Genomic DNA, 13,871 nt, shown 5'->3' on the forward strand with positions numbered 1-13,871 from the left:
CCCGCCCCAAAAGATGGTTTTAGCGAGGACCTTTTTGGCATGCAGCAAATATGACTGAAGAATTTTATCTCTATTTTTTCAGTTAAGTTATTTTTAAACTATCACTTACTAGTATGCCCAATTTGCTGGGGTTGGGCTATCACATGTATTTTTTAGCAAAATGCTCAATACATATCTTCTAATTCGGGTGAAAAAGTTTCATATTCATTTAACAATATTTGGAAATAAATTATTAGTTTGTTTTTAATACTTCTGATTCCCCACAAATCATCCAGCCATATATGATATAGTCAAAAGAAAGTCATCCCAGCTAAGGCCTTGGGTTCTTTATCAACTGAGTCCATCACACAGGTGTGCTATCAGCAATTATATACCATATGTTTCCATCAGTGGGACGTATCCTAGTACTTAATAACTGGGACCAAATGACACGTACTAAAGTGACATATTGCAAATTGGGGTGACTCAGGACATATACCTTCATAATTAAACATCACTACTTCATACCATGCTGTCACGTCAGATACTATTAAATACAAGGAAACACCTACTTAATAGGTATGAGATAATTATGTGTGATGATATTGATAAGTTAACATCAACTGAATATTTTTTATCTGTGAGGTTAAGAAGTGCATAAGGTTCCTCACTCAGACAGACAGACAGAGATATACTGACAAAAACTCTTCTTGGTGAATGTAAGAGAAACATCATTCAGCAAGAGAAAGGTAATAGTTAAATTGCAACCACCCATAATCAAAAAAGAAAACCATAATTTTGGTTTGTTTGGATTCTGATCACTTTTTCCCATCCATTTCTCAGCATCTCTGGCTGAGGTCCACTGAAGAAGCAAACAAACCATGGCTCTCCAACTTCTGATGCCCTGCAGGCTTGGTTACCCATCCCCTCCAGAGGTCACTGACCCCATGACCTGACCTGACCTCTGTGACCTTTAGAAGCCAATCACAGGCCTCCTAATAAATCAGCTATGGTCAGATATGATTAGCTTTGAGAGGGGACAGGTGAATGGATATAACATCTGTGGGAGTCGGAGAATAAACGGTCAGCTTCACTTCAGATTTTTATTAGAAGGCTATTTGGAAGACTACGTATTTGACATTAACCAAATTACATGTTTGACTTTTCTCACCAAAAGGTGAATGTAAAAAGGAGATGGGTTAAACGGGCTCTGGATTTAGTATCTTTTAGTTTGTGTAGCAATTTACTCAAGTCAACATTTGTAATTCATCACGAGTCTAATTTCTACCACAGCACTGAGTATAAATAGGAAACTGGACCATCAGAGGAAAAAAAAAATATCCCCCCTTTCACCCCCTTAAAAACTCCCCACCCACCTCAATAATACTGCATGCTGCTTTAAAAGACTTTGCTATTTACTGTAAAAGCTGTCTTGCAGTAGTAGGTTTAAGGATATTGCTTTCTCCCCCCCCCCCCCATTTCAACCCCTTTCAAAAACCCCCACCCTCCCAAATACTCACTGCAGGCTGCTTTCTAAGGCTTTGCCACTTGAAGCGAATTGTGTCAATGTCTTTTTGTAGCTGTAAGTTAAAGGAGAGTGCATAGGTGTTGATGATCCCCTCTCGGACATAGTACAACTCGTAGTTGGGAATGCCTGCAATAAAGGAAAGAAAAAATTGAACAATTTAATTTAAAAAGTTAGACAAATTCATTTATTAATTCACCATTTCAAAATATTAGATCTGGTATTTAAAAGCAACATTTCATTAAGATGACCATGTCATTCACAAAAATAACCACTGAAAATTTGTCAAGGAAAAAAAAGAATGCAACCCATGGCAGCCATTTGGGACAACCCATAGCACAAAGCTTGCCGACAAAGCAGGCCACTAATGGAGATATACAACAACGACATCGTGTTAAGAAGCCATAACAATGGCTGTCTTCCACTTGACCAAGCTGGGACCAAATACGTCTTCTAGAATCACATCACCACCTCTTCACTAGCACTTAGTAGAACATGGCCAAAATATCAGACCCATTACGAAGTGGTACTACATACCCCTTGGGCTGCACTTTCAATCAAGTTGGGATGTCTTTACTTAGTACATTATACTCAAATAGCAGACAATGTAATGACATTGTCTTACCAAAAACAACAAGTTGAGCTGTCCTAAACTGACTAGAAATGCACCTTACCTCGGCACCTGACAAAAACAATGCAGTGACCGTTTTCAAGCTGCCACACCCAAAAACCAAATTATCTTCACATACTGATGAAATCACCAAGGTCGCCCTACTCATCATGCGTCAAATATATCAAGTGATGCACTGTTGATAAGAAATTGTCAATTCCACATGTGAAGTGTCCTTTATCAGCCATGTATCCCATTATTTCAAAAATGAAAAAATTGACTTATTAGCTGCAAAGCCTTTGTGTGTTTATAGAACCCAGATCAAATTTTGATTGTGAATAGACATTTTCACAGTCAAAAGCCTTAGGGTGGTTCTAAATACCCCCCACCCCACCCCACCCATCCACCAACCTACATACTGGTAAGCTAATTAACCAGGGTTACTTATCTAATAAGTAATCACATGGTCTACTAAGCTAGCAGATTCCAAGATGTGCCTGCACAATTTGAATGGAAATGCAGCTTTAGGGTATACAGTGTGAATGCGACTTTCGAAAAAGGTGTGCACTTTAAGGCATGTCACAGGATTAGTGGCATTATTAGTGCGTGGAGACTGGTGTTCAAGACAGTGGAAAATTCACTGTGAAGGCTTATGTGCAGTAATTGGGAAAACTGACTGGTTGAATTAAGTGTGATTTCAACATGCTGTTTCTTTTCATTATATCCCTTGTTAACAGAATGGAGTTTAGCACATAAAGAGAGAGAGAGAGAGAGAGAGAGAGAGAGTGAGAGAGAGAGATGCAGGAGAAAAAGGCAATGCACACCTTAATCTCAGACAACAGTGAGATTTTACAATTTTGTCTCTATGTAAAAAATATCAATTTAACCATTTTTGAACTGAAATGGAACTTTGGACCAAAACCAAACATTCTCAAGGAAAAAAAAGGAGAATTTTCCCATTTTTATTCATCAGAAGAACACCAGGGAACACACCTGGTGGTGAATCTATGAAAAATGGATGAAAGGTTCGCGCACCAATACAACCAATACGGATATATTTTTGTGCCAATTTCATAAATTGGAGCAAAAGTTACAGTATCATAACTTCCACAAAAATATATTTGGGGGGGGGAGGGGGGGATAGGGTGTATTCTTTTCAATTCTTTCTTGATTTTGTTATTTAAAGCATTTGACACTGTTATAAGCTCACAAAAAGTAAATAAATAAAAACTGCAACTTCCATTTAGGATAGGAGCCATCATGCTGCATGCTTTGGTTAAAAAAATCTGTCACTTGTATATATTCACAGTCCTTTTATGAAGAAGGGAACAAGGGACTTTGTCACAAGATCATTTATGTTTTTTTTCTTTTCTCTTTTTTTTTTCTCCATTTAGTGCCTTTAGATTTAGTTAATCTCTTCAGAAAATGCACACCCAACAAAGCTCCCCTGTGTACGATAAAGAACATATTACAAGCAAAACGAAGGATACGATTTCAAGATAATCATCAGGTGAGGCCTGCGGACAAAATACACATTCACTGCCTTCACTTTAATGGCTGCTAATGTATTTGTACGAGATTGTTTTTTTCCCCATGTTGTTTGTTGACATCTGATACTATGCCACAAAAATGTGCTCCAGAGTCAATTGTGCCTTAACAAATTCATAAAAAAACATATCATTTTATCTTCTCTTCTGGTAAATTTGCATTAATTTGGCAGCTATTTTGTTTCTCCCTGTTTCCTACAATTTGTTCATTTTTTTAGGGCCCCCGATTCTATCTCTGTGCTCTGCCCACTTCCTTTCCTTTATAGCTTCAACTTCCTCTGTGCCACAACTTTGAGACCTGCTATCAAAGGTTTTCATCAGCTTAACGCACAAAATTAAAATAAAGGGCAATAACTATTTAAAACAAATCATACAAATTTAATTAGTCTTAAAACTTTAAAATTTTTTTCTTGTCTTTTTCATCATTTGAAGAATTTAGAGGGCAGCAAAATGCAGTCAGTATTATCAAATACCAGATCTTTCTATCATATACCCCCCCCCCTCCCTCCAAAAAAATTCACTGAAAAGATAATTTAATTTCATCCTTTTTTGTAACTTTTTTCTACATTAATAAACTTCCAGGATGCTAAACCAGGTAATATAACCCATAGCCCATCTTCAACAGGATGCTAAAGCCCGTAACTGAGTGTATTCCCTCACTATATCTACTGATATTATATCACTGTAAATCACATAGTAACTGATTCCACTCTCTAGGAAACAGAGATACAGTACATTGTCTTCTGGAATAGCATTCGAATTTAACACTCAGGATATCAGATAATTTGTAAAAGGTTCACAGGCACAAGTAAAATGTGGTATTACTAACAGTCCTTACTTTTATTCCAGCACAGTTGGGGGTTGGCTGGGAGGGGGTTTGGATCAGACTGCCCTTTTTGCCAGGGAAAGATCCGCTGTTCTGGGAAAAATTTTCTCTAGGTACATGAAGGTTTCATGGTCAAAGCTCCAGGAAAAGCCTCTCTTTCCCCTCCCCCCTTTTGAAATTGCTGACTATGGACCTGATATCTGTTATCTTCAGCTATCAGTACCCCGAGCTTCATAGCCTGGGGTCCCTTGAAACACTCTTTTCCACTATTAAAATGGCTCTGGTTGCTGAGAATGAACTTGTGAAATCGAGGGTCGGATAACACAGAACATGCAGATACACACTGGCAATTTCCTTATTTTAAAATTTACCAGGGGAAATTTACCAGATACAAAGAACTCAAAGAAACAAACACCAAAATTTCTATTTTATTAAGAGATTCCCTTAAACTGTTTGTCTCGGACATACTCACTTGACCATTTCACAGATTTATGAAGGAGTCAGAAAAGGCAGAGAAGTCATCCTCTTCATCAGTCTGGAGTTGTAAGTATTTGCCACAGTATTAGACATACACACTTGATTATTCAAACAGTCTGTAAGTGGTCTTAACATGCTGAACACCTGACCACTTGACTGCTATCAGACAACAAGCAGAGATGATCACACCTTGGCTATTAAGAACTGTCAGCTTCCTCAAACAATGTAGTCTAATACGTAGCTTGCAGGACCACAGAAAGAAAATTTTCTACGTTAGACATTCACAAATATATTTTTCTGGTTAATTCTGTGCACAATTCTGTACTAGCCAAAATCATGGCAAACAAATGACCGTTTTTTTTTTTTTTTTTTTTTGCAAGTAACCATGTCTTTTATGTTATAAATCAGCCACAATACTACTGTTCTATTCATTGTACTACTACATACATCTTAAAGTAGACTAAAATTCCAATCAAAAAATGTGACCAGTTTTTACGTCATTATTTTTGAGGACTAGTACCATGGATCAATCCAGAATTAAAACAGACTTGGTCTTTAAGTTGTGACAAAATTTGGATCCAGGTAACTTTTGTGGAATACACCCCTCTCCACCCCCCCCCCCCCCCCCCCCAAAAAAAAAAAAAAAAAAAAAAAAAAAAACGCCTGTGTTCCCAGCAAGTGGGTAGGCTGAGAAACTCCCTCAAAACTCTGGAAACTGTACATAAAGAACATAATATACTGACACTGTGGAGGCTGATTTTTAACCAAAGGAATTACATACAGCAGTGTTTACACTGAACGTGAACTGATCTGAACTTTTAATTCTTTAATTTCTGTCTGTTGGAAGAGGTCACATTAAAACAGAGAGCCCCCAAGCAATGAAACTTGACATGGAAATAGGCTGACAATGATTAACAGACAGACACAGCTAAAAATTCTGTCATTCAATATTGAACTGTTAGAACTACAAAAAACACTAGACAATAGCAGTATCTCTTAGCTGCAAGCAGCAAAACAATTCAATTTCTGGCAAACACATTCTAAAACTGACAATACGCCCCCTCACCCACATACACACTCACATGCACATTTCCAATCAAAGTGTCATAGGCCACGCCAACAAACACACCGTCCTACAGGGAAAGCAAGAAACGGAGATCCTGGGCAAATATTGTGAATACTGTGTGCTATTGACATAATACTAGAGTTACACCAGGGCCACTTAGTGGAGGAAGAACTGGCAGTGCCTGGTAAACAAACCACTCAGTACTATTACAATAGAGATGGCAAGTTAGGACACTGTGTGTGTGATCTCACAACCCTGAGTCTCCGAGTTTACTAGAAACCACGGAACAACTGCCTGTTTACTGAAATCGTACCACTGCCTGTTGTGACCTACCATCTAGCACCCAGAATTTCAAAGTTTTCCGGGAACCAGCTGAGAGCACGTAAACTCATATTTGCAGGGTAGCTATCTATGAATACATTTGGAACTTCCAAATTAAAGTCATGATGATAAAATCTTATATTCATGCACACAAAAGACAATAAAGACAATAAACTGCTTTAACTTCCAGAGAGAGAGAGAGAGAGAGAGAGAGAGAGAGAGAAGGAGAGAGCACTGCCCTAGCATGACAACCTCAAATCCATCCATTTCAGCTCGCAATTTTTTAAATCTCTTTCCCTGACTTTTTTGCTGTCAGTAATAAAGAGAACCCCAAATGCCCCTGTCATATAAGATCACCCAGGTGTGACATTCTCCCTATGTCTTCATCTGCTCTCTGCACTGACCCTGAACCCCATACACAGAGAGGAGAGGGAATATAACTGGGTAGGCAGTGAGGCGCAACACTCAGCAAATACCCAGGCCTTTTGTACTGCGCCCCATCATCTCTAATCCTTGTGTGCTGGAACATCCAACTGTCATGCTTTGTAAAAGGCAGGACTGAAAGTATGTGTTGATCTAGCATATAATTTGTTATTAACAATAGGATACTGAGATAATTTGAAATTTCCCAATGCCCCGCTCATACCAGTGTTTCACATTTCTATAGATTTATCATATCTAGCTACTCATAAAAAATGTGCATTCTCATATGAAGTCATGTCACTGTTCAAGACATGAAATCCCCTCCCTTTTTTTGCCAGTTTTCATTGCATTTGTTCACATGAGCAGTAAAACTTTTTTTTTCAAATTTCTAAACTAGATAATGACTAATTATGGAAGAAGAATTTAGACCCCATCCAGATTTAAACATGGTACAAGATGGGTTTGTCCAACTCTGCGAGGGTACAATCAGTGGAATCAGCTTATCTGACACCTCTCCTCAAGTAGCTAAAGCCCCCTTTACACTGGACGGCGTCCCTTCTGCATCCAGCAGTTCGGCCCCATTTGAGAGTTAAAGAATTATAATACTTTACGTGCGGACAACTGGCCGATCATTGAGCATTCATTCTGATACCAAATCAATGCTCCTGCCTCCTTATTAAGACCACAGCGATGCCAAATTTCATGGTTGCAGAAAGGACGCCGTCCAGTGTAAAGGGAGTATAAGGGGTAGTTTACTATGGTGCTGATTAAGCTGACTCCACCGTGTTTGACCGACCCAGCTACTATAAATGTGAATGCGCTGTAGCATCTTCAATATCACATAGTGAAGACCCCAATTAACCTTGCGCACAAATTAATGATGTTCTCAGTTGATTTAATGCACTGTAAATTGTCTCTTTATCCCGCTGTCGCATCAGTGTGACCTCAAGGACATTAGACTATCTCATACAAAGGTCACAAAGATCAAATTTTCAACAGATATTCACAGATATTTTTTTCTCGGGGTAGTTTTGCTTGCGTGATCACAGCTTAAAAGTAGGTGATATCCTCGTTAAAAACAAGAAAACATTAGGGTAGGGACAGAGTTATCACAAAGAATTTAATTGTGCATGAACCACATGATGTGTATCCAGTTGTCAGAGACAATTTTTTTTATTTTCCACGCCCATCTTATTTTCAGTTTTATATCCTTATCTGATATCTTGTGTTTTTTTCATTTCTCTGGACAAAATAATATATTGCTTTGTTTTTTATGGTTCAGTATTTTAACTTGTCAATCACTTACTAGTACTAGTATCTTTTTTCATATTTGTTTTTTTTTTTTTTCATAAAGAACAAAGAAATCCCTGAGTAGTTAAATTGTAGCTTCATCTAGACTGCTCAGTTTATAAAATCACCGCTAACTGTAGCAAAGTTGCAAAAAACGCATGAGAGCTGCCCCTTGAAACAAGTTTGCTTCACGACTGCATAACAAGTCAAATAGCATGTTATAATACCCATCTCTAATTGCTTTTCAATTCCGTAATTTCAGTCAAGATTACATTCTTTTCTACACAGTTCTGTCAAGAATTTTTCACCCAAGTTACCTGCTAAATGAGGGGTAAAATCACCTGATTTAAGCTCTTGGCAGTACAAGAGAAAGGGGGGGGATTAGGATGGGGTGGGGTTAACAGACCCTTTTACAGACCCACTGAATCAAAACACAGTAGTCCCCATTATACATACAGTTATACATGACCACTGCCTTGGTTCATTCAATGGTGGCCCCATCATGGATTACCAATACAGGCTTTCTATCATCCTCCCCTGGGGCACAGGAGATCTGAACAGGGAAATCTTGATTTTATTTCTATGAATAAGGCCCCTAATCTGGACTACTGATCTAGATTCAAAGCTCTCCCTCTTGGGCATTGGTGCTCTTAACAGGGGGTAAATCATACCTATTCTTGGCCCCATTTTCATGAACATGCCCCTGACAAGGATGACTAATACAGACTTACAGTTTCTCCCCTGGGGCAATGGCGCTGAACAACAGGGGACCAATCAGTGTTAATCCTTTGTTGAAAGAGCTGTGATGAAGCATTAAGACTAGGGAAGTCACTCATTTCACGGCAGAACAATCTCCCAAACAACAACATGATGTGTTAGTGTGTGTGTGGCGTGGTCTAACCTGGTCTAACTGTACCTGTAGTTATGTCAGCTGTTGGGAGGCTGGCTACCTGGTTGAATAGGACAGGATTACCTGGCAATTGTTTCATGCTGGAACTCGAGAGGCTACTGCTAATCTCGTGTGTGTCAACAACAATAGGCCTAATGTGGCTTATTTTATGAATAACAGTAATGGTAATCAGGCTAATTTGACTGAGGAGAAATAAGTGCTGCATGACCTAGTCTAGTCACGGCCTCTGTTGTTCTTGGATTCTAGATTCATTTTAAGTCAATAAGAAGTATGTATGACAGTATCCCTCGACTTTACTTGGCAAGACTTGGTTTTTGCATTTCAATTTGTAGTGGTTATAAGTAGATGGATGGAGGCTTTCATACAAATCATTGTTCTTTACATACAAATAACAGTTAACTGTACTGAGCTTGGCCAATTTCATGTTTGCCTTTGCCAGAATCTGGGCAATTACTGTTACTATTGAGCAAGATAAGTAACTAATTCCGTCAATAAAGGGACTAAGGTTCTTCACAAGAAGTACACTACCGTATTGGAATACGTCAAAATTGAGAATGTCTTATATAGGAATTTCCATAGTACAAAACTAAGCAAAAATATAATAATTCCTGTCATTTTCATTATATGTGACATGCCATGGATAAATGAATCAATCATTTCTCTGTCTTATTTTAGGTCTTGTGGTAAATGAATACATGCTAAAATAAAGCATCAAAAACTGTACATAGAACAATATCCCAGAGATATCTTTGCATGATATGAAATCAATTGGTAGAATGACTCATGATTTTGCCCCTTTTGCCATCCTTTAATGTGATAAACTAGAGACAATTCCAGATGGATCAATCATTCTGTGTGTGTTATCTTCTTCTGGAACTGAATTGAAATAACCAAGATAATCTCAGAAAAGAGGGATCTCTAAGAGAGGGAAATTGTGTATGTGTGCCTTTGTATCATTATGTGTAAAAAAAAAAAAGAGATGAAGGAAGGGAATGATTTGTTTTAAAACTATGTGAATAACGAGAGAGAGAGAGAGAGAGAGAGAGAGGGTGGACAAAGATGAGAGGACTGATAAAATTTTGAACCAGCTATATAATCAAGAACATCCACAACCAGCAGTAGCGTGCATTATTATATATACAGTTTTGTAACATATGGTTACTGGCTATAAGACAGACAGCCATAATCAAGTATATATGATTACAGCCTCCCCTTTGAGAGTATCAATTAGTGCCAGCAGACAAAGTGTCATGCCAGATGACACACATACCTCAGGTCATTCGGCACATCTTCCTGAAATCTGCAGCACTATCAGTACAAGTTATCAAGTACATCAAAGTAAGTGCAACTATACAGGGCTGAGGTAGAAACTGAGTTTTCCCACTGAAACAGTATGTGGTACTGCTGATATTCACAACACAGAACTAATATTCCTACAATATTTTTTTTTAAAAAATAGGAAATTTTGGCCATATTAAAAGACTGCTCAAAAACATATGGTACATAGTTGTAAGTTTTGTGCCACAAAAGTCACAAATTAGCCCCAATAAACTGATGTGTATATTTTACCCAAAGAAAAGGACTTTTAGAACATAGATGATTTTGTAAAAACTACTGCAGTCAGTGCCATAAATTATGCAGATTATTAACCACCACCAAGCTCCTAAAATGTACTGGACCAAATCAGGGTTCACTGGTCCAAATAAACATTTTACAAATGGACATTTTCCCCTATTTCATTAATATTAGTAATAGCAAGACATTGATTTGGTGAAAAATTTTTGTTAATTTAGAGTCACAATGTAACAGCTACATTTCAGTAAAATATTATCTAATTTTGATATAAATCAAATCAGAAGCTCTTTTGCCTGTTAGACAACTGAATTCACATACTAGTACTATAGTACTAGTATTTTGAAGAACTAATGGTCCAAACAAAATTTTTCTGGCCACAGGCATAAGACCAGTACCTTATGCGGCAGAAAAGCATTAGTCACACTGACAAAACAGACGTCATATGCTGTCCCTTGAACCACTGGCCATCAACTATATATTTGTGTGCAGTATTATAACATGTTATCATATAGGAGGTGAAGATCCAAAATTCTACTCCTCCCTGAAATCACGGGTGTTTACCTAAAACACGTCTTCTCTTCAATAAGTGAAAAAAAAGCTTCATAAGGGCATGGGGCACAAGACACATTTTCATAGAAGCTGTCGGAGATATCTTTAAAAGTAGACATACCAATCAAAAATAATAATATCAACCCCAGTCACAATGCCGACCAATCCAAAGGATATAAGCTTCCCATCCCTAAACCTGCCTCAAAGTCTGTCCCAAAGTAAAGGTGTGATACACTGATGGAAAAGATCTATTGACCCATTAGAGCCTGCGTCATCAAAACAAACGGCAGCCATACTGGAGGGAAACCGGAATCGTCTGCTGCGCATGAACAAGCCATGTCTGTAGTTCAGTTTTCGTTTTCTGTATTTTCTTTGATATTTAACCGAGCAAAATGATGAATTACTGCAGTTTATATGATCGAGAGAAGAAAACTAACTTTACAAGCGTTCACAGACTGCCTGCAGTGGTAACAATCAATGGTGAAGGAACTAAAACCATAAACGGAGGAGAGACGGCGAGGTGGCTTTGAATCAACACTCTTCGGAAAAGTAAAGGATAAAACTAATTTATTTAATAGCAAAGAATGAAGAGCCAGCTGTGCAGATTTTACCATAAAAGAAAAAAAAACAGTAGAAAACCAAAGACCTAGGTGTGTACGTTTGGGGCGCACGTACACTGCATATATATTTAAAGTACGTAGTGCCCAAAAAGTTTGGGTGGAGAGTGTGTTAATTTGTTAAAACGTGTGGAAATACCCAGGCAGGGTTTCGACTTTTGCCTTGGGTGTAATTTGTTATCAGTTACGTTGCTCTCTAGATTTTATCGGCTGTCACCTACCTCTTTAATACCTGGTTAGCATTATTGCCAATTAGTGTCAAGGCTAAATTTGTACTGTACACAGCTGAGCTGGGCCAATTAAATCAATTACCTGTGTGATGTGTATTTGGAAGTTAGTGGCTTAATTTTCGATTTGGTGTAGTGATAAGAGTAATTTTATTTTGCAAGTAAATTCTACTTCAGGTGTAGGCGTAATTGACATATAACCTCATGAAATGAATTTGCACTTTCCTTTGTAAAAATGTTAAATTCTGCTCCCTTCAACTGTAATGTTGTAAGTTACAATATGAATAAAAATCACTATTGTTATCTTTCTATTAATTTACATTTAGGAAATTAATCAGGCATTTTCCACCAAGCCACACTGATTGGGTGCAAGTAAATTATCCAAAAAAAAAAAAAGATAAAAACGGAAGTTTTTGATGACTGGTACAAAAGGCAACTAGATGACACACAAGGTAGAAGCAGCAAAAAATATTCCTAAGTCTTTGTGACCAGCTGAGGAGACAGGATCTGAATATCAGGAGAGTTAAATCCAGTGCATGACAGGAGTTATTTAATTGAAGCGACACTCAGAACTCAGCATTTCATGTTCACTTTTATTCATACAAAATGTGTACTTTTCCTATATGTTTAAGCAAATGGTTGCAGAAATGAAGATCAATTCATGAACTGAATTATTGTTATTTTACATTGGACATCATAAATACATAAGTGTGAAAAATGCCTTGCTTCTGTGAATGACTGAATAATAAGAAAATGCTAACAATGTTGCTTATATAAATGGTTGCATTCATGGTGAATATTAAACTCTCTCAAACAACAGTCTTGTTACATGTACTTTCTCATGAACCAATATGAAGTACAAGAATGCTGAAATAATTTCTGACAGCTTCACGATGTAGAGATAAGTCATAACTGACAGCAATATTTCATGTCATAAGACAATCCTGCATACATTCTTCGTTGACTCCACAAGGGTTTATCCTGATGATTAGCTCAAATTTCTCCTTATATCTATCCTTTATGAAAAAAGTTGCTTCTATGTAAGGTTAAACTTATGATTACACATTAAACTCTCTCAAACTATAACTGTCATTACCCAATGAACAAGAAAAATCGAAGTACAAGATAACTGAACTATCTTCTGACAACACGATGTTGGATAAGTAGCATTTGGTAGGGTTTCACGTTTTTAGACTGTCTTGAGTTCATATTGGTCGATCCTGCTGATCAGCTGAAGCTTCAGCTTGTATATATCCTTTTCCTTTTGGTGTACTTGATCGCGATATGAAGTTTATTTTATTTTAATTGGTTCACCTACATTACCGCTACTATTCCCCGTCGTTCTTTCCCTCCAGCATGGCCGCGGGACTAGTGTTACGGAGCAAATATGACGTCACTGTAATCGGTTAATACCGCTGATTGTTATATAAATAATAAATATAATATCATAAACAAGTGTAGTACGCAAACCTCAAAGGACTGCAAGTCCCAAATAGTTTGAAATAGGAGATGGGTTATGTTTCTGCGAGTATACAAGTAACTTGAAGACAAATTACACTGCTATAGCAGTCGCACATATCTTGTACACGTACAGTTTGGCATATACTATATTCCTCTCTCTAGTCTAGGCTAGATCTCGTTCTATCAAATGATGTAAATCATAAATTATCGGACTTACCGAGAAGTTTTCGCGTCTCTTCTCTATCCATATATAAGTTAAGGTTTGATTTCGTGCCTCCTAAGAGGCTGATGTATACACTGCAACAAAAAAGTAACTGGTAAGTCCTCATCTCGGTAGAGAAGCGTGAAAAATCACGGGTCGAGTACAAACGAAGTCGGCCTCCTTTCACATTTTGTGTTCATTCGAGTTTAGCCTCTAAACTTTAGCCTCCAACTCCTGTTGTGAATGACTAGAAAATGCCCTGTATG

The 13,871-nt window shown here is 37.7% G+C and overlaps 1 protein-coding gene and 1 long non-coding RNA gene across 2 annotated transcripts in view; one reads left to right on the plus strand and one right to left on the minus strand.

Annotated features, from left to right (window-relative positions):
* The window catches only part of LOC106160592 (inactive tyrosine-protein kinase RYK), a 32,996-nt gene extending 19,165 nt beyond the window's left edge, over positions 1–13,831 (minus strand). The window contains exons 1-2 of the mRNA XM_086998137.1: positions 13,621–13,831; positions 1,500–1,633 (exon numbers count right to left, since the gene is read on the minus strand). Of these exons, the coding sequence (XP_086854263.1) occupies positions 1,500–1,633; positions 13,621–13,732 (246 nt within the window). The 5' untranslated portion in view covers positions 13,733–13,831. The remainder of the gene's footprint in view (positions 1–1,499; positions 1,634–13,620) is intronic.
* On the plus strand, positions 11,339–12,759 carry LOC147759678 (uncharacterized). Its single transcript, XR_015331537.1, has 2 exons — positions 11,339–11,791; positions 12,269–12,759. It is a non-coding gene; the product is annotated as an uncharacterized LOC147759678 (long non-coding RNA).
* Positions 13,832–13,871: the final 40 nt, after the last annotated feature.

This window comes from Lingula anatina, chromosome 10 (genome assembly GCF_051362555.1).
Source record: "Lingula anatina isolate TDL-2025a chromosome 10, LinAna3.0, whole genome shotgun sequence".
Classification (NCBI taxonomy): domain Eukaryota; kingdom Metazoa; phylum Brachiopoda; class Lingulata; order Lingulida; family Lingulidae; genus Lingula; species Lingula anatina.